This window comes from Melitaea cinxia, chromosome 8, assembly GCF_905220565.1.
Source record: "Melitaea cinxia chromosome 8, ilMelCinx1.1, whole genome shotgun sequence".
NCBI classification, from domain to species: Eukaryota; Metazoa; Arthropoda; class Insecta; order Lepidoptera; family Nymphalidae; genus Melitaea; species Melitaea cinxia.
The window spans coordinates 12527463-12554913 of record NC_059401.1 but is presented as its reverse complement, the minus strand read 5'-3'; the positions used below and the strand labels follow the sequence as shown (position 1 = coordinate 12554913).

Below are 27451 nucleotides of genomic sequence, written 5' to 3'. Positions count from 1 at the left end.
GGAACCGCTAATAGATACATACCAAGACTTTTCGTTCGTCCCTCTATTTATTACAGAACTATGTCTTAATAACTGTAACTGACACTTGGAATTTATACAGAACACAAAATAAAGTTACAAATTTACCCACTTTATTAAAACACATATTAATTATACTATGCAATACTCTTATTTATAATAAAACTCATATTCATAATAATGTTTTTTCGGTAATAATATATAATATCTAAAAAATAGTGATTTAATATACATCAAACGGTCAATCATAACAAAAATTGCAACACTCGAGGTTCATACACCAGTATTAATTTCATATATTATCTTCTTAATGTTTATTTGTCACTGATAAAAACTTTGTAAGTAAATTATTGTTATTGCATTAATTACACAAACAATTTGTATACGGTGAGACTGAAAACTGTCTTTTAGAAGTAGGAATTATGCTTCTTACTTGATGTCGTTGTGTTTGTGTGTTGTTTCTGTTTCAAGACAGTAATATTTTATCTTTATTGGAGTACTCTTGTCGAAGATATGACAATAACTTTTTTTTCTTCATCTGTCATACTGGTATTCTGCACTTTCACATTGTTTCATAGCTTCGCTTATAGTAGAAGCTTTAACCAGTGATTCACCAGATAAAATTTTATTCCATGCACGTTCAGTCCATGCAACTGCTGTGAAACACGCTCCGTTGCTTATAAAAGCACGTAATGTTACGGCACCAAGTCCACGTCCCAAGCAACGCCATCCATCTGTACGCACCGATTTCAAAAAACAATCCCAAGATCCCTTATACAATCCATTTGTGTCAGCTTGAATTCTCGATTTGATAACGTCTATAGGATAAAAAAGTATCCATGATATCACTCCAGCTATACCGCCTGCGGCGAAAACTTGCATTGCTGATTGGCTTCCACGAGTCATAGCTTCGTAAGCTGTGAAGTATACCGCAAAAGATGGGCTATCGCGTACAATAGTAATTACCAATCCTCGAAAAAGGCTCCTGTATCCTCCAGTTCGTAAAACATGTCTCGCTCCAGCCCAGGCTCCTTCTGGCATACCGGCTTTAGCCAACTGCTGTCTTGTTTTTACAAGTTCTACAGGGGCACATGCAAAGCTCTGTAACATACCCGCGGTCCCGCCAGCAACGGCGTGCGATGTCAGAGAGTCTGGATTAGGCATAGCTCGCCTTATATTTTTATATGTTCCAAAAACGATTGCATTTATTCCTGCTACGCCTCCTATAGGCGCATATACTCCTCGGTAAGCCATTGACAAAGTTCCTCCTTTCAAAAGTGCTTTGGCACATTCCATCGGACTGCCTCTACCAGATTGTACGTGGACCTTTAAAGTGTCTAATGGATGGCCAGCAATGATACCGGCACAACCTGAAGTAAAACAAAAGGTAAACATTTTAGAAAACTATTCTGTTCAAAAATTAAGAAGGAGTTTACGAAGTAACAATAAAACAATTAAATATGTACCTCCAATACATCCCGCTATGAAGTCCAGGGCCATTCTTATTTCTTAAGTTTATGTAAAAGTTAATTATTCTATATAAATGTTACCTGAAAAGAGACAAAGTTTAAATAAATTTATGTTATAAAAATTTAAACAGTTTAAAAAAATTAAAAATATACCTTTGTGACCTTTGCGATTAACGAAAGAATGACTTATAGCAAACTAAATTAAATTATTTATATATTTTTGTTCGAAAAGTAGCTAAAGTGACCCTTGATAAGAAAATATATAAACTTCTTACCTCTTGTTTATAGTTCAAATCAAATAGTCATAGTGTGAATTGACGCTGTCTCCACTGGAAGTTACTCCAATAAACATATTGTTAAACAAATATTTTGGGTAAGCGCCTACAGTCTTCTAGGTGCAGGGTGCGATTGTCTAGAGAAGTCCACAGCCCGGATACCCTCCGTCTTACAATCGTCCGCTCTCGTCCGCACAAGACCTTTCCACTCGTTATCATTACAGGTCGTGTTTATCTTTAGGGGCATAATACTATATATAAATATAAATTTATTGAATGTGAATTATTATTTTTATTTTATTTTTTATAATTATAGAAATTTCTATTCTTGTATCTACTACTTTCTTAAACATACATTATAAACTACCATAACTAAGGTAGTGCGAGTCCCAAATTAATGAATCAAGCCCAAAATCGCAAGACTGAAGATATTTTTGCGTTTTGGAAAAATCCCAAACTTAAAATCAAATTATAAGTATCTTTTTGATGGAAAACATATAAATCAATTCATATGCTTAAATCACCAAAATCTAGAAGGTAATACAACTCAATGATTGTGTTTTGTTCTAAATTCTTGTTTTTTTTTTTTTGTTATAATTTAGACCCTAGGAAAAATATGTAAAGAGCAAAATAATATATAAAGTAAGTAGTAATAAATTAAAAGTACAAAACTTTTTAAAAGACTAAAAAAACTTTTTATGTTAAATCCGATAAAATTAATTAAATAAACTTATCCTTTAAAACTTTTATTATCGATATTTACCAGTATTTTACACATTTTATATGTCATATAAAAGCTCGTCAGTCGGTCGGTCGTTGTGTATAGTGATATTGTCAACTCCTAATAAAAAAAAAAAAAAAAAATTAAACTTCACAGTCAACAAAACAAGCATAAATGCCTAGACCACAACAAACATCTGTATGGCCAATACAAATGTTTGTCACGTGCGGGAATCGAACCGGCGACTGCTAGTGCAACATACAGTGCTGTGACCTCGTACGTGAGCTCGTCTATTAAGACAAAGTAAATTTTAAAAAAGGATTAGTAATTTTTTTCACGTCGAGCGTGAACGATCTATAACATCTATAGAACCCTCCATTTGGAGGAACGCAGCTGGGAGTTAAACATGCTGTATAGTATAAGTGTACAGAATTCTAATTCTGGTCTTGCTACATTTTTTGTGTATGGACAAATCGAAAATTTTACGAGACATATCTAAATTGTAACATTTAAAATACATATTTTATTTATAAATAGATAATCTTATCGTGTTATGTTAATATAATAAATAATCTTATAAATAAAATTCTTCTGTCACAATGTTAGTTAAAATATTCCTCCAAAACGGCTGGAACGATTTTTATAAAATTTTGTGTGCATATAGGGTAGGTCTGAGAATTGGCCGACATCTATTTTTCATACCCCTAAGTTATAAGGGGAGGATTAAGGGGTTAATAACATATATGGCAAAGTCATGCTAGTATATATATTAAAAATTTCGTGTCACGATGTATGTGGGCGATAAACTCCGAAACTACTGAACCAATTTTTATGAAATTTTGCAAGCATCTGTAATTTGGTTCAAATTGAGAGTTAGGATAGTTTTTATCTCAATCGGACCCGGTAGGTGGCGCTACTATTGGTATGCAAGCAATCAAATTTGGTAGCTTTTCTTCGGTAGGTAGTATATAAATATATGCGTATAGTCAAATACCTTATCATCATTGATTCCGGAGAAATAGAAATTAAACAAAAAATATACTTACAGAACAATAATATCTTAAGTAGATATCTTTAAAAGAATCCTGCACAAACTTTTTAAATTAAGTTTTTAGCGAATTCTGGTAAGCGAAGAGTTTCTCAGTTTAATATTCTTATTAACTAATTTCACCTATCGATCGTTAACATGTTACTTGTCATTGCTTAATAGCATGTCTATTGTTGAAGTTTCAATTAAAATTACAAATTAAATTCTGAATCTATTAATGAAGGAATGAGGAAGGACGGGTAATGTTCATAAGCTAACTCGAATTAAAAGATAAACAAAAAATAATCAATTAAGAAACATTCCCTACTTATTTTTAATGTGTTGTACACATGTACAGCTATGTAAATGCTAATTAAGAGTTAACACAGTCTAATATTTTGTGTATGCCATTTGTCGACTTCAATAACGTCTTCGACTCGGTCGAGATCTAAGCTGTCCTGGATTCTATGCAGAAACGTCATATCGGCTGGCGATATATCGAGGTACTGAGTTGTATTGTACGACCAGGCTACGATGACCGTCCATATACAAGACCAGCGAACAAGATCCATATTACTTCGTCGCGGGGTAAAACAGAAGTAATATTCTAATATCCCACTGCTGGGCCTCTTTTCCCATGTAAGAGAAGGATTAGAGCTTTATCCACCATACTGCTCCAATGCGGGTTGGCGGATATATTCCCTACTGAGTAACAATCGCTATGAGGTGTACACGATAACAACCGAGACCGACGGCTTAAGGTGCTCTCCGAGGCACGGTGCGGAGACCCACAATATAAATATGATATTAATTTAATATCGTAGATAATACTCGAAAACTTTGTTATTCTACAAAACTAAATTGCTTCTCCGTTACCTTGAAGAAAACAATAAAACACCTCAAAACGGTCTTTATCCTCAAAATTTAAAATCTTATGTTGTTTTGAATCTACCATCTCAGGCGTAACATTCACCTACGCGGTTGTTATGATAGACTGTTTCAGTTTTTTAGAAACTACGATTATTCGCTTTACCCGAAGTTCCCCTACTGTACTACACAAATATATTTTATCGTGTAGATCATGTTCGCATAGATTGCTGTTCGAATTTTTCCATTAAAATATAATGATAACTATGAACTAACTTTTAAAAAAAGGAATATGTTCTCAATTCGATTGTATTTTTTTATGTGGGTGTTGTATAGTTCCATTTAAATTTATTCGAGATCTGATGAGTACTTTTTGAGTTATCTTTAATAATGCTTAAGTAAATGATTTTTTTCGACTAATATCTCCGTTGTATCAAGATCAAAAATAACTTTATTCAAATAGGCCCCAAGAGCACTTTCGAATCGTCATTTTACAAATAATAAAAATTTTAAGGTATTTATTATTTTTGTAAAAGGAAAGCTACCACCGATTCGGAATGTAAATTCTGCAGAGAAGAATCGGCAAGAAACTCCACAGTTACTCTTTTAAAAATAATATATAAACTGTGTTTAGTTGAAAATTGATAATATCTTGCATTCTGAAATACAGCGTCACTAACTCCACACATCTTTATCAACTATGTAATGCTGCACCGAATGATACGGCTTATTTATGAATCTCTTTTAATAAAAACTTTAAATTTATATTGAGACAATTTCAAAATTGTTTGTGGCATTTTATTATACATGCGAATACAATAGGAGAAAGGAGACGTTTACTTTACGCAGTCGGAAACATGGAGCTACAATTTTGTTATTCCTTCTCGTGTTTACACTGCGATTATTGGAACGAAGTTCCTTACGGCAGGCTTGACATTTGGCTGGGCGACCGAACTGAAAAAATGTGATACTAAAACCGTAAGAAAAATATATAACGGAACTGACGTAATATTAGTCACACGGTTGTATATTATGACGTTTGTAAAACTCAAATATTACTCGTAAACTTTTTAAAAAAATATTTATGTAATTTTATACTGTCAACAAAAATAAATAAAGACACATGTTTTTTAACCGACTTCCAAAAAAGTAGGAGGTTCTCAATTCGACTGTATTTTTTTTTTGTTTATGTATTTTACAGAACTTTTGACTGGGTGGAGCGATTTCGACAAATTTTCTTTTAATCGAAAGGTGGTGTGTGTCATTTGGTCCCATTTAAATTTATTTGAGAACTACAACTACTTCTCGAGTTTATATCTAATAATGCGTTTTTACTTGACGCTTTTTTCGTCGACCTACGTTGTATTATACCGCATAACTTTTTACTGGATGTACCAATTTTGATAATTTTTAATTTAATCGAAAGCTGAAAAGTTTATCATGCGGTCACATTTAAATTGTATCGAGATCTGATAACTACTTTTTGAGTAATTTAGCTGTCGTCTCTGCTCATGTCTGTTTTTGCTCACTGCAAATGCTGCGGAGCTGAGCCTACCATTCAAGGATGACAAATGGGAATTCCACTGGAGTTTTGAGTCCAAAGTTATCCCTAAGAAAACTGTAGTATCATTGACAATAAGCCTCTTGTTATTTATTTCAAAATTGTAATTGGAATGGTTACTTGTTACATTATATTACACTACTTACACTTAGTTTTGATGGCGTTTAAAATCAAGTTGTTTGTTTTAAACCAATCTTGAATTCGCGATAAAGAACTGTTCACGTCATCATAATTTACTTTTTTCCTATCAACTTTAAATATAAGCGATGTATCACAAATATCTTTAATATAAAATTATCACCTATATATATTAATAATTGTGTTTGCTCGCAAACGAAAAAAAACCGACTTCAATTACATCGACGAGTAATACAACGTAGATCGACGAAAAAATAGTCAAGTAACTACGCGTTATCAAAGATTACTCAAAAAGTAGTTATCAGATCTCAATAAAATTTATATGTGACTACATGACAAACATCAGCTTTCGATTAAATTACAAATTATTAAAATCGGTACACCCAGTAAAAAGTTATTGCGGATTTTCAAGAGTTTCCCTCGATTCCTCTGGGATTCCATCATCAGATCCTGGTTTCTTTATCATAGTACTAAACTAGGAATATTTCCTTTCTAACAAAAAAAGAATTATCAACATCGGTACATCCAGTACAAAGTTATGCGGTATAATACAACGTAGGTCAACGAAAAAAGCGTCAAGTAAAAACGCATTATTAGATATAACTCAAAAAATAGTTGTTAGATCTCAAATAAATTTAAATGGGATCAATTGGCACACACCACCTTTCGATTAAAAAAAAATTGTCGAAATCGGTCCACACGGTCAAAAGTTCTGATGTAACATACATAAAAAAAATACAGTCGAATTGAGAACCTCTTCCTTTTTTTGGAAGTCGGTTAAAAAAAGAAAAGAACTTAGAATCGATCCCTGTGGTACACCCATTTTTAGCACAGACTTCGTTCCGTTTATTGATACGTGTTGAATTCTATTAGATAGATATGAAGCAATGAGATCAAGAGCTTTACCATTAAAACCGTAATATTCAAGCTTACTTAATAAAATCCTGTAGTCCACGCAATCAAATGCCTTTGATAAGTCACAAAATACACCAATAGCATTTCGTGACCTCTTCCAAGCATCATATATATGCTTGAGAAGTGCCACACTAGCATCTGTCGTAGAGCGACCTCTAGTGAAACCATATTACTCACTGCAAAAAATGCCGTTAACTTTAAAATGGAAAAGAAGTTGATTTAGTATAATTTTTCAAAAGTTACTTAAGGACGGCAGAATTGAAGTGGGGACTAAATGGTTATAATTACTGGGATCACTTCGATGTCCCATTTTAAATTGTGCTAAAAATTTACTATATTTTAACAAATCTAGAAAGGTACCCACTTTAGTAGCATTATTAAAAAGAAAGCTGAAGGATATCTAAACTAAGTTTTAAGCTTTTCGGTATTATTATTAGTTTTTAAGAAGTTACAGGGTAGAATTAGTTGAAAATGAATTCAGTCGAGACGTTAAATCAGTGATTCCCAAAGAGGTCTATATTGACTCCCTGTGGTCTATGACAACCTGCAAGGGGTCTACGGCAGCAAGAAAAAAAAATGGGGGTCTATGAAATGAAAATGAGGGTCCACGATAATGGATCTTAACAAACACCGATAGTGCCTATTTACTTACATTATACTATCTTATAATATAAAGACAACGGAACAAGGGTTTAGCGCTGTTACCAATCTCCTAACGAAAAAAAGAAACAGACTGGACATCATTAGCCCAGGAGATTTAAGATTAAACTTTACAAAATTGACGCCAAATTTTGATAATTTATTATTTAAGCATCGGGTTCATCCTTCTCACTAAAAATACTGATTGTTTAGTTTATTTTATGTTTATTTTATGCGTATGTACATACATACATACATACACATATACATACATATATACATAAATACACATATACATACACAAACAAATATATACAAACATACATACATATATATAATTGTATTCACGTTGAATATCAAGAAAATGCTTCCTGACAGCCAGCGATTGTACACGTCTAATAAGCGTCTAAAGAATTCCAAAGTCGAGAAGCTTGAACAGTGAAAGATTTAGTATAAAAGGAAGAGGAGTTCAAGAAGTACGATTTATATCGTTATACATTTCTTATACCTACTATTGGTTCATTAATTAAATGAATAAATAAAACATGGGCGTAGAAAGTCGATAAAACTGAAATGAAACTCAAAATAATGAGAGATAAAAGAAAATTACTCATATCTCAATCATATTTAAATGGGACCACATGACAAGCGTCAACTGTCGATTAAAAAAGATCATCAAATCAGTTTATGCACAAATAATGTAAAACATATAAAAATACAATCAGTTTAAGAAACTCTTCCTTTTTTTGAAATCGGTTAAAAATACACTGATTTTTGTATTCAAGTTACAAATTATCCTTTAAAAATCTTAATTGATTAAAGAATAAAAAAAAAATTGTATCATTATGTTTGTTCTTGTGATTGATAAAAAAAAAAATGATTTACTAGCTGTGCCCGCGACTTCGTCGGTATGTAATTTAACAAAAAAGTTATTGTTCAGTTCGCCGGGTTATGTAATAAATAAATTTCTAAAATAAAAATAGCCTAAGTTACTTCTTACTATATCAGCTATCTGGCAGTGAAAGTCCCGTCAACATTGGTCCAGCCATCTCAAATACTAGCCGGAATAAACAGACAGACAGACAGACAGAAAAACATTGTAAAAATGTTATTTTGGTATATGTATCGTGTATAAATCCATATGCATTTAGTAAAAAGTGGTAATTTAATATTACAAACAGACACTTCAATTTTATTTATTTGTATAGATGATATAATGATGAAAATAATAGTATTTCAATTCAACAAAGTTACATCGACTGTTTTCACGAATTGTTACCATGGACACGATAACTGCACAATATCTTTTTTATAATAAAATCTGATTAACGGAAGCCGCGGGATTTTTAATCGTTTAACATTCCTGCGTCGAACATTCATTGGTATAAGTGGTATAAGACCGTTGTTTTGTATAAACTTCTTGACCGTGACTATTAGCGCGCGATCCACTAAAGGCCCACAGCGCCATCGACCGCGACCACTGAAATTGCCGTTCCCCTAACCTGAAAAATGCCGCGGGCGTTGTAGGCGAATTTTATAAGTGGAACGCATATTTGGGTGTTGTCAGGTGTTAACTGTGTGCTCGTAATATGCATGTGAAAACATGCAGCTGTAGGCGTTGTGAGTGAATAAAAACGAAAAAGTAGAAACGAATGGTGAAAATCGGTTGCGCTTTCTCTAAAAGACCGGATTAGAAATAAAACTATCCGTGAGAGAACTACGTCAGCTGCGTGCTCGCAATATGACGGCATGGTGAAAACATGATGCAGACGCTTAGTGGAACGCAGCCAATGCTTGATCCCACAAATGACGTCACGCACTGTAGTTGTGTTTCACTACAGATTAAAAATATTGTTAATGACAACATTTTATTTCTTCATTTAAAAATATTTAAATGAATGATATTAAATTATTATTAGATAAGTAATCGTAAAAAGTATATTTATTTTATCTAAGTACATTACAGATTTTAATCTGATTAATGTCCGATCCCCTGTTAACAAATTGAAGTGGCAGTGGGCTGTTGGAGCAGACTTGTCCTGGAACTTGTTCCTGTTGGTGAGTAAGGTGACCAGAGCTCCTGGGGGGGATTGGGGATTGGGTCGGCAACGCGCTTGCGATGCTTCTGTTGTTGCAGGCGTCTATAAGCTACGGTAATCGCTTACCATCAAGTAAGCCGTACGCTTGTTCGCCGACCTAGTGATATAAAAAAAGATGCTGGTATAGGCTGGATGAGGATTGTGGAAAACCGAGATATCTGGCGCGAGCTTGGGAAGGCCTATTTCAAGCAGTGGTCTGCTAGAGGCTAAAGTGATGTGTGATGAGACTCGGAAAGTTCAAGTTCGATGACGTTCACAATTTGACATTGACAGTTGTTTTTTCAAATACCCGCCACGTTTTGATGAAAGCCAACTCTGACCCACCTATATTTTGTGGGTGAAGTGCGCGATGTGGTCACGAACAGTGATGTCATCTATGACGTCGAGCGATCGCTAGCGATGACCACCACTTAGGTGAACCGTATAATGATAGAATAGGAGTGAGCGTTACAGTCGTTGCGATGAGGGACATGGTATCGAATACAATGTATCGATACTGTAATCATGAGTGTTATCGAAAAAAAGGATCGTAGTAATAAAATCGAAACAAAGGAAAGAAGGAACAAAGAAAACAAAAGAAAGAAGAAACAAAGAAAACAAAGAAAAAAAAGAAACAAAGAAACGAGCATCAATACTTCTAGGTGTTGAGTACAAACACAAAAATAACTCGATACCTAGAAGTATTGATCCTTCGACTTCCAAAAAAAGTTCGTCGCTTTAAATTATCGTACAAATACTGACATCATCATCATTACAGCCTATACAGTCCACTGCTGGACATAGGCCTCCACAAGTTTACGCCAAAAATAACGTGAACTCATGTGCTTTGCCCATAGTCACCACGCTGGGCAGGCGGGTTGGTAAATAGTGACAACTGTTTTCAAATTTCAATCGACTAAAAAAAGGGTAGTATTACCAATTTAAAACTTAATTTCTAATTTGATACGACAACTGCCAAAAAGTACTCATTGAGTAAAAGTATCGAATGCAAAGTATCGAGTACAAAAATTTCGGTATCGAATGGAAATGTACTCGATACCACAAAGTATCGATACTTTTTCATGTCCCAGTTACGGATTGCGATCGTTTTGTGGAATTAGTGGAACGTACCCATCTACTGGTGCAACTTGTCAACCGCCGAGAGTACTATATTTTAAACTAATCTGTGACTATATTCCATAGAGTAACTTATTATGGGGCTATTTTTCTTGTTGTCAACTGAAACTTGTACCATTAAATACTTAAAGCCATGAACATTAAACAAATCAATTAATTTATATATAAAAGTAATGCTTTATATTTAATTCGCAAAGCAGTCGGAAATTGTAATAATTATTTAGAATATAGTGTATTAAATTGTATCTTGTTTACCATCTCTGTTTTGTTTTCAACAATATTGATAATGATGATTATGAAATTTTTAATGTAAAATATTTACAATATATCTTTACAAAAATTAAAAAAATTAATGGAGAAAAACAAGTATTGATTTTAACATTTAACAATATAAAAATGTCCGTTCAGTGACACTAAATTAAATACCTATATAATTATTTATTGTGAACATAATAATATAAGAATTTGGAAAGGTTAAATTAATATAAAATATTTTTGTGTTTGTTAGAGACAAAACTGTTCATTCTTTAACAAATCCAAAACCAAATCTAAACTAAATATGACCAGTCAAAACAATCAAAATATTGAATCAACTGATGACTTAGAAAACTCAATACCCTTGACTGCAATCGTTGACATCAATCAATCTAAAGTTAGAAATAAAGATATAAAATACCTCTGTCGAGCTTGTCTTATGGCAGAAAAAAATATGGTTTCACTAGCGACTATGATTGAAGATGAAAGTTTGGCTGATATGTTTACATCCATATCTTCTATTAAAGTAAGTGGATATTCAATATATAATAAATTATTTTAAGTCTAATATATAATAAAATACAATATCAACTTAAAAAAAAAAACACAATTGTTAAAGACTGTTGTCAATAAATAAAAATAGCTATTTTACTATCAAATTTTTAATATAAATGAATGAATCTATTGTTTTATCCAATTATTATGCTAATAATAAGCTCCTCTTTAAAAAGACAATAACGATATGTGATTGATTGATTTAACTAGTAATTTACCACTGCTGGGGAAAGGCCTCCATGTAGGAGCAGGGTCTGAGCTTAATCCACCCTGATAATCTACTGTGGGTTGGCAAATAATAACAATCTCCCCCCCCCTATTTCCCCTGGTCACGCCACTTGAATGAGCACCATTTTAATCTAGTTAAGCTAATTAAATTATTTATTTAGTTACATGTATAAAAAAAATATTTCAGGTTAATTTTGATGAGAGTCTTCCATTTCAAATATGTGCATCGTGTCAGCAAGATGTGATTCATTGCTATAATTTCCAGCTTAAATGTAGAAAGACTGATGACATTTTAAGGTCCTTAAGGAAAAAAGGTTTTAGTAATATACATTATATTCACAATACCAGGTTAATATTACAAATTTGTTTTTAAATTTAAATGAGTAATGTAACAAATCTTATTAAAATAAGATAACAATGTTAAGTAAGGCACTAGTCACTAGATGGCGGAAACCTCAGTTACATCAAGCTATCAAAGTTATATGGAAGAGTGAATATATCTTCCTGGCTGACTGGTACACTAGACTCTAGTGCTTAGTTTGTGCATGATTTTGAGTGTCCTTACTGTGCCTTTTGACTGGTTGCTCTCGGAAAGTCTCAGGTTCAACACAACTCAGTATCCACCTCGCTAGAATAAATGTTACTCTACGCCAAGTACCTTTGGTGAAGTCGCACTCATATCACATTGTCGTATACTCATCTTGTCCTCGTACCCGTGTCTCCATGTCTTCACTACATTTTGTTAAAGTAATTTCAAAATTATTTAAATTTTAAATGTTTTTGCAGGGAATTTGATAAAGCAGATACAAGAACACAAACAATTATTAATGATGTTTTAGAAGCAAAACAAGATCTTCCAAATAAAGTAAAAGACAGTGTTACGAATGACAATGAAATAAAAATAGAGTCCAACATAAAGTTTGAAATAAATGCAGAACATGAAGGTATAATATTATATTATCAAAATAAGTTTACTACCTAGTAACTGAAGCAGTCTGTTATGTCCCAACGTGGGACTGAAGCCTCTTTCATACAATAGGATCAGATGCAATAAGGTCTGACAAGAAGGGTCCCACGCTGCTCTACTATGGTTTGGCAAATTTATCTCTACCATGAGTAAAAATTGCTATCGTATGTGATAACAACTGAGATACATAAAATTGATTTTACTGGCTATTTGAGTAGGAATAATAAACATTTTTGAATATCATATCAAAAGTTGACCGCTCCAGCGGGATTCGAACCCGCGTCTCCGACTGACCGTGTCGGCGCTCTAGCCAATTAAGCTATGGAACGATGTACCCGCTAGAGCGAAACTTTTGATATGATGATTTTTACTTTCGGTTTAAGCGAACCGTGGCGCCGTCTATAGTGAGTTCTTTACAGAGACCCGTAACTATTCAAAAAGTTGACCGCTCCATTCTCAAAATGGAGCGGTCAACTTTTGATATGATATTCAAAAATGTTTAGAATTCCTAATTGTGGGTAACACAAAAATAAAATCGTACATATAAAAAATAGCATGGTGTCGTCTCCTGTCAAAGATTTTCATTGTAATATGAAACTTTGAATAGTTACGGGTCTCTGTAAAGAACTCACTATAGACGGCGCCACGGTTCGCTTAAACCGAAAGTAAAAATCATCATATCAAAAGTTTCGCTCTAGCGGGTACATCGTTCCATAGCTTAATTGGCTAGAGCGCCGACACGGTCAGTCGGAGACGCGGGTTCGAATCCCGCTGGAGCGGTCAACTTTTGATATGATATTCAAAAATGTTTAGAATTCCTAATTGTGGGTAACACAAAAATAAAATCGTACATATAGGAATAATAAAATTTAAATGCATACTAATATTACAAATACTATTTCACTGCCAAATATCTCGATTGTTTGTAATAGAGTTCAATATGTTGATAATTTGAATTTTAATATTTTTTTGGTAATTTTAATATAATTATATCGAGAAGAAATTGTGTTGTCTACTATAAGATTAAAGAAAATAACTGACCTATATACTTATGACTACCCTATGCTTGGGAAAGTAAAATTCTGAACAATCTTAATATTTTAATTTGTTTCGCTTCAGCCCGTAATATTGCACTGCTGGGCATAATTTATGTTTGATACTTTGGAATTTAAGATGTCAAATATGTATAGAAAAATGTATGCAAATTATTATTATTATTTTATTTGAAAAAATAAATAACAATATCTGTTTCTGAATGTATGTATAACAAGCTTTAGTTTTTCTGATGGATGATTTTTTAAAGCTTTTTTTTTAATAAATTTGTATTTATTTTTTTATTTTTTCTACACATGTTTTGTAAAGAACTTTATCATTTTACAGATATAGAATATTTGGAAGATGATTTTTTTTATGAAAGCAATTGCGATAAAGGTGAAGACGATCAGAGGTCAGGACCTAATTATACAGATATTTTATTATACAAATAACATTCTCAAAGTTCTCAAATATTTTATTTTAATTGAAATATTTAATTATTGTTTTACAGCCCTTTGAAAAAAACAGAGCTTTCAGGTTTGTCATATTTTGGACTACATCTTGTTTAATTATATTTATAAATATTACTAAATTTAGTTTTTTTTTTTCAGAATCAAATAATACTAAAATTGCTGGTCAAACGAATTATAAAGGAAAAAAGAAACGATTACATTGTAGTAAATGTTCAAGGGTATGTTCATAATACTACTCATGTTTTGATATAATAATTTCTCAGTGTCATTGTCTTAACAAATACCAAATACACACATCATCTATTCAGCTACAGTATGTGTGAATGTAAAAGTAGAGTTGTATTTTTATAACAGTTACTTTCAGTTGTTGTTAAAACAAAGAAGATAGTTTAAATTTATTAAGTACTTAATATAAAATTGTTTTTATCGCTATTCTTTTAGACGAGGAGTTATAAAAAACATTCCCTTCACATTACAGACCTTTTTAAAGTCAAAAACATTGAAAACGCACACCAAAAAGTGTCATATTGGAAAAATAAGTAAGCCATACAACTGTAGCCAGTGCAAGGAGTCATTTAACTCTGAAAATGATCTCCATATCCATTCAGCTTTACATGTCAAGGGTACTAACTGGATGTGCAATCAATGTTTTAAGACATTTAATGGTAAGAATTAACTAAATTAATCATAAAGAGAATGTTACATAAGCTTATTGTTAGTACCTGTTATCGTTGCCAATGGTTTTAAATATCTACATATAAATAGTTTATAAATAAAGTCATTAAACGTTTTTTTCTCAGTCTGTTTTAAGTAGCATTTATTTTATAATAGCCAGGAAGGCATATATACACTGCAACCATTTGAGTAGTCTTTATAATTATTTTTAACCTCCAATAGCATTGATACTATTAGTTGTCATTGTATATGATATACCGGTTGTGTAACAACACATATAACTGTTTTAGAAAGGAACAGATTCAGACGTCACATCCGGCGTCATATGGAGTCACAGCGGTTCGCTTGCGAGGTGTGCAGCAAGACGTTCGCGGAGCTGAGCGCGCTGCGGCGGCACTCGCGCGTGCACACCGGGGAGAAGGTCGAGAAGAAGTACCAGTGCGCCGTGTGTGAGAAGAGGTACTCGTCTCACATTCGTTTGGTTTATGAACTGTTGAAAACTGTCTGGTGTACGTGGGTTCGATTCCCGCTCCGGATTGATATTTGTATTTGTACAAATATTTCTTTCTGGTTTAGATGTCTGCTCGGACCACCTCTCTGTCTAAATGCGGAAAACCGAGCCCACAACAATACAATACAAGATGTTTGCTCTTGTGGGTCTACCCACCGTGCCTCGGAGAGTATGTTGAGCCTACGGACATTATCATAAGTACGATTGCGATCGTTACTCATAGTAGGGAACATATCCGCCAACCCGCAGTGGAGCAGCGTGGTGGAGCTTCAACCCTTCTCCTACCAATGGCCAACAGCGGGAACTACAGGTTGAATGTATAAACTGAAAAACATCTCTTATGAACTGGCTCACTTTAACGATCCGGTTCACTTTTTAATGAACCTTTATGAAACCTTTATTGATTGAACCTTTTATGAAAGTGAGCTCACTTCATAAAAATGAACCAGCGCACTTTTTATAAACTTACTAAATTTTCTAGGTTCGTGGACAGCAGCCAGCTGGCGGCGCACTCGTCGCGGCACACGGGCGTGCGGCCGTGCGCCTGCGCGGACTGCGGCAAGGCCTTCCCGTCGCGCCGCCTGCTCGCCTCGCACCGCCTCGTGCACGACGACCTCAAGCGCTTCGCCTGCGCCTACTGCGACAAGCGGTAACGCCACACTGACACACCGTCCGGCGGGGCCTTATTAAGGCAAATGGAGTGGAAACTGATGTTATAGGCTTTTACTGTTCTAATCAATCTATTTACTGTATTATTTATCATTCCTCGAGGAACGGTATGTTATGGTGCTAATAGAATTATAGACAGGATCCTCCAACCAGACGGGTGTTATGTCTGGCGGGCTAACGCCCCGACGGTTGTTGTCGAGATCTTGTATATATACTCAATCACTTTGATAACTTTGATAGCGCGATGTTAGGATACGTCAGTTTTTCTCTAGTTTGTGTGCCGCGCGATAGATGTCGCTACAGAATAATAATAGTCATTCAACAATAATCATACGGGTACCGAGACTTGGAGGCTTACTTATTATTATTTATTAGCTATTATTTCTAGAAACATTTAAAACGAGAAGATGTGTTAATAAACATACACTTCGTGTAATAGGCCATATTTAAGTTCGTGGCCGTTCTCTTATGATTCGTATGCGTTTTCCACTGGGGCATCTGGCTTCATTAATCATGGTTTAGTTGCTTATATTGTATATTGACCGTAAAAATAAATTAAACCGGCCAGGTTTCGTCACGAGTCTACTCGAAACACGCATCACAGAACGCATACAGGCGAGAAGCCTTACGTGTGCTCGATATGCGGCAAGACCTTCATACAAAGCTCCAATCTTAAGCTGCATATGCGCACACACACCGGTATGTAACATCAATCTTATACTATATAATATATCATACAATTAATGGTAAACAAAATAGCACGAGTTTTTGTTTTTACCTTAAAATATAATAATAATATATTCTTTATTGTACACCTAAATATAAACAAATAGTAGTAACTAAAAAAAAGATATACAAAGGCGATCTTATCGCTGAAGAGCGATTTCTTCCAGATAACCTTTGGGCACAGGACACGATATAGTAGTGACGGATAGGAAGTGTACAATATTCTTAAAGATGAATAAAAATAGTGTATGATAGATTCATTAATTTATACGCATACACATATACAAATATCCATACATAAATAATCAAAATAGTATAATATACATGTATAAATATAAAATAGATATTGATATAAAATATGTATGTTTAAATTCTGAATATTATTAATGTTAAGGGACATATAATACTTCTTTAGACGTTGCTTAAAACAGGCTGGAGTAGGAGCTGGACTAGAAGTAAAATATACCTACTGTATAACGACTACTACCTATACAGATATAAGATTATTATTTTTTTCTTTAATAAAGGTGAAAGGCCATACACGTGTGATATTTGCGATCGCAAATTTACATCTGGTTCCTCGCTGACGAGTCACCGGCGCACGCACACCGGGGAGAAGCCTTACAGTTGTCATATTTGCGGCAAAAGGTAACCAAATTGTAAATATTTGACTGTGAAGTTTTTTGCATTTGTGTAAAATATTTTAATGACAATTAGAATGATAACACACATACTTTTACTGAGGTGGGCCTCAGCATGAAATAAATATCTCCTCGAAATCTGGATCTGAGGAAAGTCAAGTGACCTTACAGAAAATGGCTACCAATCTATTGCTCTCAAGTAGTGTTGAGTCTCTGAAGCGATATTAGGTAGCTAGATTAGGTACTTGGGGAGGTCCGGCCGGAGTCGGAGGACTTCGGCCGGCCGGACTACACAACCCCACACGGCTGAGGGGTGGCCCTGTTGTGAGCGAGGCCACCCCACCATTGTGCTGGGGCTCGGAGTCTTTGTCCGGGCCTACCGCCGGGGCGAGGTAGCGCATGCTAGCGCGACACCATCTCGCCCCACCCAGGCGGATGACTATAACCTAACCTAACCCTCTGGCGCCCCCGGGGGTATCCATGATGGATTTTCTCCACGTAAAAAAAAATGTACCTGGGGAGGGTCAGGCCAACCCAGGCCATCAAACCAGGCTTAAACGACAACGAACTTGTAAATATCCTGGTATCGTAGACGTCATTGGGCTGCTGTAACTAATGTAAATATGAAAAAGCAAAGCTCATCATTCAAGGATATACTAGATATATATATAAAAACCAGCTGACCCACAAACGTTGTTTTGCCATATATGTTATTATACCCTTAATCCCCCCCCTCCCATATAATTTAATAGATTGTTGGTCGATTCTTAGACCTACTCGATAAGCACACACAATTTCATAAAAATCGGTCCAGCCTTTTCGGAGGAGTATGGTAACTAACATTGTGACACGAGAATTTTATATAGATATACGAAGATTAGAGAAATCCACCTCTAATTTTTTATATGTATACCAGTTGCTTTTTTGTAACAATGGGGGCAAACGAGCGGACGAAGCAGTGGGATGTAACAGGCTGCAAGCACCCACGTGCCCTTCGGTGCATGTTGCTCGAGCTGTGCTGTGCCCGCAGGTTCGCGCGCACGGACATGCGCACGCACCTGCGGCAACACTCGGGCGAGCGCCCGTTCGCGTGCTGCGTGTGCGCCAAGACGTTCGTCAACGCGGCGCGCCTGCGCGACCACCACCTCACGCACACCGGTACCGCGCCTCTTACGCGTCTTACCGAGGGCTTTATAAAAATTATATTTTCATTTCGACTCGGAAACAGTGCTGCTTCAATTACCAGCTACCACGATAATTATAATTTAAAAACACTGATTTATTAAAAAAAAGTCCCTTTTTATATATCATATAAGCGAGGCGCGACGACGACGGACAGTTGCTAGTTACTGAATTACAAAGATAGAAAAATTAAAATATGTTGCTTAAATAATGTGGTTAATAAATAACGCGATAAAAAGTAGCCTATGTTCATCAGGGATAATGTCGGCTTCTAATGGTAAAAGAATTTTTCAAATCGGTCCAGTAGTTTCGGAGCCTATTCGAAACAAACAAACAAACAAATCTTTCCTCTTTATAATATTAGTATAGATGATCACAATATTTATAACATTACAATTTTATTGTAAAATTAAAACAAACGCGAAGCAATTGATTTGGATTAAAATACATATATATATATATATATATATATATGTATATATATATATATAAATTCAATAAGTTAATAAATAATATATAGATAAATTCAAAAACGACTATAATATTACATTTTCAGTTTTTTATACAATTATCAAATATTATTACAATGGTTTTATATATAATTTTATTAAATATTTTCAAATTTAGTCTTTATTTCATAAAGCAAGGTCAGATACTTTTAAAGATGTTAAAGATTTTCTAACTGACCCTTTTTCTTTTCAGTTCTCGTTCAGTATTGTAACTCAAGTTTTATTGTAAAATTAACAAAAGGAAGGAATGTGTAAATTTTTCAGACATTAACGATACGTCATTCATTTTTATTGAATTGCAGGTGAAACCAAATACGAGTGTGCGATTTGTAACGAAAAATTTAAGAAGAAATGTTATTTAGCGAAACATATCAAGAACCACGATAAAGATAAGAAAAATAAAGAAAAAAACATCTTAATAGTTCAGCAAGTACCAATTGTAATGGATAATAATATAATTTACACCAACAACACTCCTAACGAAATTATCGTGAGCAGTACTGGGGAATCAAACAATGATAATAATGACAATAAAGATGTAACATTGGTTGAAGAAGTCCCGCTAGAAGTGTCCGGGGAACTAGTGCTACAAGATGACAGTGACGTGAAAGCAGAACTTGTGGTAGTCAGTGTTGGACAAAATGATGTAAATTACCAAGAACAAATACATCTAAACAATACAAATCATTTAAATTACGACAATCAAAATATAAATCATAATTTAGTGGCCATTAATGAGAACAATGTAAACATTAATGATTCTGAGTCGGTTGTGGAGGAAAGTGCGGTGAAATTGTACCAGTTAGACCAAAGTCTAGTTCAAATACAGACATCTGGTAGTCATATAACTATTCGAAAAATTACCAGTAAAATGACAACTAATTTTTAAGTGAATATGGTATGGTAATCAAGTTATTTATTTCAAATGAGTAATTTTTAAGGTAATTTACCCATTGCCAAAGAAATCCTATTGCTAAAACTGTGCTGTCTCTCCTCATGAAACAAACGTAATTGTAACAGATATAAAGTATACTTATTAATTTGTTTTATTCTTATTTAATCTAAAATCTCTATCCAGAAAATAAACTTAAGATCTAACTAATGTTATTATACAACAACAAATTAACTTGATATGACAAAGGTCCTTGACTTTGATGCTCACAATATTTCACGTCACAAGTTGAAAGAAATGGGGTCGGAAGACCAACAATAAGTTAAACAGAAAATCATCATTAAAAGTATTAGCTTCTGAATATCTTTGGTATAAGTTTAACAAATGTTACAATAAATATGGGATCCTACAGTGAGGACCTTAGGTCCAATTCTTTTCTTCTTTTATGTTATGTCTTAGAGAGTAGAAGTTATGAATGTTACAAAATAATACTGCTTCTAATTTATTTACAGTATCTATTTGTGACAATACTCTATTATACTATTTTGAAATAAGAAAAATAATATGAAATGTGAATATGACGTTATGAAACCGACGTAAAAAAAAATTACAATGTCCTCAGCACATTTTTTTAAACTAAGTTTCTTTTTGTTTTGACTGAGTTATAAAATAAAACTAATTACGCCCATAATTATTAAATAGTTTAAATACTAACCAGATGCCAATAGTAGTCAATTTGTTAAAGAGGGGGTGACTCTTAGTGACTGCAGGACTGGTCTGCAACCCTCTTTTAGGTAATGAGCTCGTGAGCTCTCTTCTCCTTTCACTTCAGCCTGATTGCTATCAGGTGTACATGATTACAACCGGGATTGACAGCTTAACATGCTCTCCGAGGCTCGGTGGGGAGACCCCATAAGGAGTAACATCAAACCCATATATATATATAATCAATAAAAAACAATATACATTTATTGGCAATAAATAAATTTATTCAATTTTCATTTGGAACAATAAAACTAACTAAATGCTATTATTATTACTTATTTTAGAACCAAGATGTCTTCTTGCCCTGATTGTATTTTTGAATATTTACAAGAATAGAATTGTATATATCTGATGCGTTTCTGTTTTGTCCATAGTAATCCACAAACTCTCCATCGGGATCTACTAAATATATAATAATAGTGTGATCAACCTGCAATAAATATAATTATATTATTAAGTTATCAATAATAATTATTGATACTTTAGCAGAAGTATTGCAAATTTTCTATCTTAACTTGCTGTTAATAGAATTTATTATGAAAAAACGGGTATTTATAATAACAACTGGGACAGATGGCTCAACATGCTCTCCGAGGCACAGTGGACCGACACACAAGGACAGACATCAAAAACGGAAAGAAATATTTGTAGAAATACAAATATCCATCCCGAGCGGGAATTGAACCGTTGATGTTTTAGGTGACTGCATACATTACTACACCAGAGCAGTGTAAATAACAGTCTAATACTTACAATATAATCATTATCAACATCCTGGGGCCCAGCACTAAAATAAACCCTGTAGGATTTACAAGCTTGTTGAATTTGTTCTTTAGTTCCAGTCAGGCCTAGTAATCTTGGCGTAAACTCCTTGCAGTACCTTTAACACAAAAAATAATAAAACCACTACAAATAAATATTTTATTAATATTTAAATAATTCAAAATAATGAATTAGATTACTCACTTTCCTACAATTTCAGGTGTATCTCTTTGAGGATCCACTGAAATGAATATTGGCTGCATTGGTGGTGATGATGGAGTTTGATCTAAAAAGATATTAGAATATTATATAATTGTTTTCTTGTAAGTGTTTTACCCCTAACTAGGTGTTGCAAAAACCATGCAAGCAGAAATTATTTACTCACTCTTTCTGGTATTCAATACTGATCAAGGAATAAACCTTTTAAATGACTGATGATTGAGAAATATGATGATTAGAGAAAAAATATACTATTTTATAAACAAGGGAAAATATTGGTTTTTACACATCACATTACCATGTTTATCAACAACTTCTGCTAGTTTTTCCAGCTCGTCAGGACAGATATCGGGACAATGTGTGAAGCCAAAGTATATTAATAGCCATTTGCCGAGAAAATCTGTACTTTTTACTGTTCTTCCCTGTGAATATATATAAAAAAAAAACTAGTAAAAATATGTATATGTGTAATTTTATCAATTCTTTTTTCATTTTTGTTATTTTTCTATAATGTCAAATGTATTAAAAATATTATCAATTATAATAATAGGGCACGGTTACTCCATATTGCAATATTAACTCATAATTTATATATTTACACATATTAATAATTTTCTCAATTAAATACATATCATTTTAACAAATATTCAAAGACATGAAAACAAATTTTAACTCCATACATATTAAGGCTAGTTTTAATTATTATAATATATATTTTTGTGTGTTATACATTCATCTGTACATTACAATGCTTTTTAATTTGTAGCTAGCTTTTTATTATTTACTAAAATCAGTAGTTGATAAATTAGATACTCTTTTGAAGGTTTATTACTGTAAGATAATGATGGACTTTGGAAAGATTAATGAATTACCATCTAGACCTACTAAAAACTTCTATAATGGTCTGATAAGAATTGAAGAAAATAAGTTGTACTCACTTCGGAATCTACCAGCTCAAACGTTCCTCCTATTTTGGCCTTACCAAGCTGACGTTTTCTATCACGATCCAAAGCTTCTTGTTTTTCTTTTCTCACGTATAACATAAACGCTGTAAGGCCACCGCCAACGAGTGCCGTAACGGCCATAGACTTCCATGTGATCGGCCCGACAAATTTCTTTGGTTTCAACTTAGGTGGAACGGCACAATGCTTCACTGGGGTCGTTGATAAAAATCTGCTAAGCGGTCTTGCCGCACTTCTTAAAATAGAGTTCATTTTAAATATAAAAGTCTTAAACTCTAAATATTTGCTTATCAGGATATCCTTTTATCACAGCGATTGTGCTTTTTCAATAGTTTTTTACTGACATCAATTAGATTCTTAAGTCTAAGTTTCTTAAGTATGAATATTAGGATTCGCTATTAAAATGACAGCTGGTATGGTTAGGATCGGTGCCTCAAACATTAAAAATTAAATCGTACTCCTTAGTAAATAAGTTTAAATTTACTGTAAAAATGGTAATTTCGAATTTTCGATAGTAAATGTCATATGCACACATTTGCACGGCACCTTTTTCGACTTGACATTTACTATTTGACTGACTGGATAAAATATCGACATATCGAAATATCGATATTTGTAATAAAATTGATATTTATAACTAATATTTTTGGACGATATATCGCTTAATATTAAAATCAATACAAACAACACTTTATTTTGTAAAAATTTCAATTTTTAAATGTATCTTATAAATTATTTAATCTACAAAATAATCGTAAATTTAAACTACTGTACGTATTACTTTTACACTGTAATCTGTACTATAAACATATAACGTTCGTAAGTAATTTCGTACTGATTTTGACCTACCCCACCCCAGCCTGCAAAATAATGATATTTGTAATAAAAAAAATACTAATTGATAGATTTTGAATAGCTCAATTCAACTACGTTGTCCTTTTAATTTGCTCACCTCAAATTATATAATTAAAAATCAAATTTAAAAAAAAAAACAAATATTTTCAAACTCCTATATCTTTTGATGTATACAATATTTTAAATTGCTCAAAGTGTTAAAAAACTGCTCAAGTTGCATTTATAATTGCTCAAGTATAGTTTGGAACAGATCCACTTCCCTTAATTTTTAAATAAATATAAATAGTTTAAACAAATAAAATATTGATATTTGTAAAAAAAAAAAAAATACTAATTGATAGATTTTGAATAGCTCAATTCAACTACGTTGTCATTTTAAATTGCTCACCTCAAATTATATAATTAAAAATCAATTTTTTTTTTAAATCAAATATTTTCAAACTCCTATATCTTTTGATGTATACAATATTTTAAATTGCTCAAATTGTTAAAGAATTGCTCAAGTTGCATTTATAATTGCTCAAGTACAGTTTGGAACAGCTCCACTTTCCTTAATTTTTAAATAAATATAAATAGTTTGAACAAATTTAACGTTTATATCATAAGACGGGTGTACGCTACGCGTGCGCATAGACAATGATGTGAAGCAAAAAAATTGCGGATATTCGTAATAAAAAAGATACTAATCGATACATTTTCAATAGCTCAATTCAACTACGTTGTCCTTTTAAATTGCTCACCTCAAATTATATGATTAAAAATCAAAAAAGTCGTTGAAAAATATTCTTTTATCAATATTTTCAACTCCTATATCTTTTGATGTATACAATATTTTAAATTGCTCAAAGTGTTAAAGAACTGCTCAAGTTGCATTTATAATTGCTCAAGTACAGCTTGGAACAGCTCCACTTTCCTTAATTTTTAAATAAATATAAATAGTTTGAACAAATTTAACGTTTATATCATAAGACGGGTGTACGCTACGCGTGCGCATAGACAATGATGTGAAGCAAAAAAATTGCGGATATTCGTAATAAAAAAGATACTAATCGATACATTTTCAATAGCTCAATTCAACTACGTTGTCCTTTTAAATTGCTCACCTCAAATTATATGATTAAAAATCAAAAAAGTCGTTGAAAAATATTCTTTTATCAATATTTTCAACTCCTATATCTTTTGATGTATACAATATTTTAAATTGCTCAAAGTGTTAAAGAACTGCTCAAGTTGCATTTATAATTGCTCAAGTACAGCTTGGAACAGCTCCACTTTCCTTAATTTTTAAATAAATATAAATAGTTAGAACAAATTTAACGTTTATATCATAAGACAAGTGTACGCTACGCGTGCGCATAGACAATGATGCAAAGCAAAAAAAATTGCGGATATTCGTAATAAAAAAAATACTAATCGATACATTTTCAATAGCTCAATTCAACTACGTTGTCCTTTTAAATTGCTCACTTCAAATTATTTAATTTAAAATCAAAAAAGTCGTTGAAATATATTCTTTTATCAATATTTTCAAACTCCTATATCTTTTGATGTATACAATATTTTAAATTGCTCAACGTGTTAAAACCTTGCTCAAGTTGCATTTATAATTACTCTAGTACAGATTTGAACAGCTCCACTTTCCTTAATTTTTAAATAATTATATAAATTTCGAACAAATAAACAAATTTCGAACAAATCCCCGCACATGACAAACATTTGTATTGGCCATACAGGTGTTTGCCGTGGTCTAGGTGTTTGTGCAGTCCTTGTGGGTCTCCCCACCATGCCTCGGAGAGCACGTTAAGCCGTCGGTCCCGGTCGTTATCAAGTACACCTGATAGCGATCGTTACGTTAAATTTGTTCAAACTATTTATATTTATTTAAAAATTAAGGAAAGTAGAGCTGTTCCAAACTGTACTTGAGCAATTATAAATGCAACTTGAGCAGTTCTTTAACACTTTGAGCAATTTAAAATATTGTATACATCAAAAGATATAGGAGTTTGAAAATATTTGATTTAAAAAAAAAAAATTGATTTTTAATTATATAATTTGAGGTGAGCAATTTAAAATGACAACGTAGTTGAATTGAGCTATTCAAAATCTATCAATTAGTATTTTTTTTTTTACAAATATCAATATTTTATTTGTTTAAACTATTTATATTTATTTAAAAATTAAGGGAAGTGGATCTGTTCCAAACTATACTTGAGCAATTATAAATGCAACTTGAGCAGTTTTTTAACACTTTGAGCAATTTAAAATATTGTATACATCAAAAGATATAGGAGTTTGAAAATATTTGATTTAAAAAAAAAAAAATTGATTTTTAATTATATAATTTGAGGTGAGCAATTTAAAAGGACAACGTAGTTGAATTGAGCTATTCAAAATCTATCAATTAGTATTTTTTTTATTACAAGTATCATTATTTTGCAGGCTGGGGTGGGGTAGGTCTGATTTTGTCGTATCTCAGGAAAAGGTTTATCTTTTTAAAGTTTTGTATGGTACCTACATTTTTAATGCAGATAAATATGATAAAATAAATCTTCTTCACCCTATTTCATATTTTTTTGTATACTGTTAATATCATATTTCGATATAAATATAATGCTGAAATAGTTCGTTTGATCAAAAAAACATAAAAATGTTTAAAAATCCGTCAACGTCTTCCTTTATATTAAAACGAAAATAGTAAAAAATTTAAAAAAAGTACAAAAGGTACAATTTCATCATTATGGGATTAACATGAAGATATTGCGGCGTAGACATTAATAGTTGAATTATTAATCAACCTCAAAAAAGAGGAGGTTACCAAATTGACAGTATTTTTTCGTATTTACAAAATTTAGTTTTCTAGAAGTGGCTAATTAATAAAAAATAAAAGATTTAATTTAATTTATTTTTAAGAGACGAGTTTAATGGACCTAACTTATTCCTGGTAGCAAGCTGAGAATTTATAAAAGGTCACTTATCCGGTATATGTTCTTCAAATAGCAATACTTGTCCACGTGGCTCCGCATTCACCGGCAAGCCCCAAACCCCAGGGCCCAGTATCAGGAAGCTTCGATTGATCTAACAGCCACTTGTTGCTGATGCTGGTTAGAGAGCCAAAAGATGGTTGCGAATATTTGGACGCCGCGTTGGCGCAACGGTTACAGCCATGGATTGTACCTGTTGCGCTTGCGGTTGCGGGTTCGATCCCCGCACATGACAAACATTTGTATTGGCCATACAGGTGTTTGCCGTGGTCTAGGTGTTTGTGCAGTCCTTGTGGGTCTCCCCACCATGCCTCGGAGAGCACGTTAAGCCGTCGGTCCCGGTCGTTATCAAGTACACCTGATAGCGATCGTTACTCATAGTAGGGAATATATCCGCCAACCCGCATTGGAGCAGCGTGGTGGATTAAGCTCTGATGCTTCTCCTACATGGGGAAACAGGCCTATAGAAGTGGGATATTACAGGCTGAAGCGAGTAATTGGAGTGGTGAGGTAATTGTGGCGAATTAATGAGAGGTGAAGAAATTGGTGTGAGGAAATTGAGGTCCCAATAGAATCTTGCTGCCACCGTCCGCCTACTTCAGCCACGTGGTTACTGCCCAAGTTATAACGGCATCGAGCGAGACTGCTAACGGCAAATACCCCGATGATTTATTAAATGTAGCCTGCACCGCGACTAAGGGAGAAAAAGAAAGACCCTCGCTAAGCGGTCGACCGCTAGCAGTA

The 27451-nt window shown here is 33.3% G+C and overlaps 3 protein-coding genes across 3 annotated transcripts; 1 reads left to right on the top strand and 2 right to left on the bottom strand.

Moving 5' to 3' along the window:
* Nucleotides 1-109: 109 nt before the first annotated feature.
* LOC123655742 (mitochondrial basic amino acids transporter) lies at nt 110-1518 on the bottom strand. The gene is made up of 2 exons (XM_045591496.1): nt 1485-1518; nt 110-1388 (listed from the first exon to the last, which is right to left on the bottom strand). The coding sequence occupies exons 1-2, from the start codon at nt 1516-1518 to the stop codon at nt 553-555; spliced, it is 870 nt and encodes a 289-aa protein (XP_045447452.1). The 3' UTR covers nt 110-552.
* Nucleotides 1519-11359: 9841 nt separating this feature from the next.
* Nucleotides 11360-20309, top strand: LOC123656033 (oocyte zinc finger protein XlCOF6-like). The gene is made up of 11 exons (XM_045591755.1): nt 11360-11626; nt 12071-12231; nt 12670-12827; nt 14231-14297; nt 14800-15023; nt 15324-15492; nt 16026-16193; nt 16782-16912; nt 17467-17587; nt 18611-18738; nt 19574-20309. Exons 1-11 carry the CDS (start codon nt 11405-11407, stop codon nt 20158-20160), a joined length of 2136 nt encoding a protein of 711 aa, XP_045447711.1. The 5' UTR covers nt 11360-11404; the 3' UTR covers nt 20161-20309.
* Nucleotides 20310-21130: 821 nt separating this feature from the next.
* On the bottom strand, nt 21131-23421 carry LOC123655518 (protein SCO1 homolog, mitochondrial). The gene is made up of 5 exons (XM_045591292.1): nt 22848-23421; nt 22208-22331; nt 21895-21976; nt 21682-21808; nt 21131-21358 (listed from the first exon to the last, which is right to left on the bottom strand). The coding sequence occupies exons 1-5, from the start codon at nt 23121-23123 to the stop codon at nt 21209-21211; spliced, it is 759 nt and encodes a 252-aa protein (XP_045447248.1). The 5' UTR covers nt 23124-23421; the 3' UTR covers nt 21131-21208.
* Between the last annotated feature and the right edge of the window lie 4030 nt (nt 23422-27451).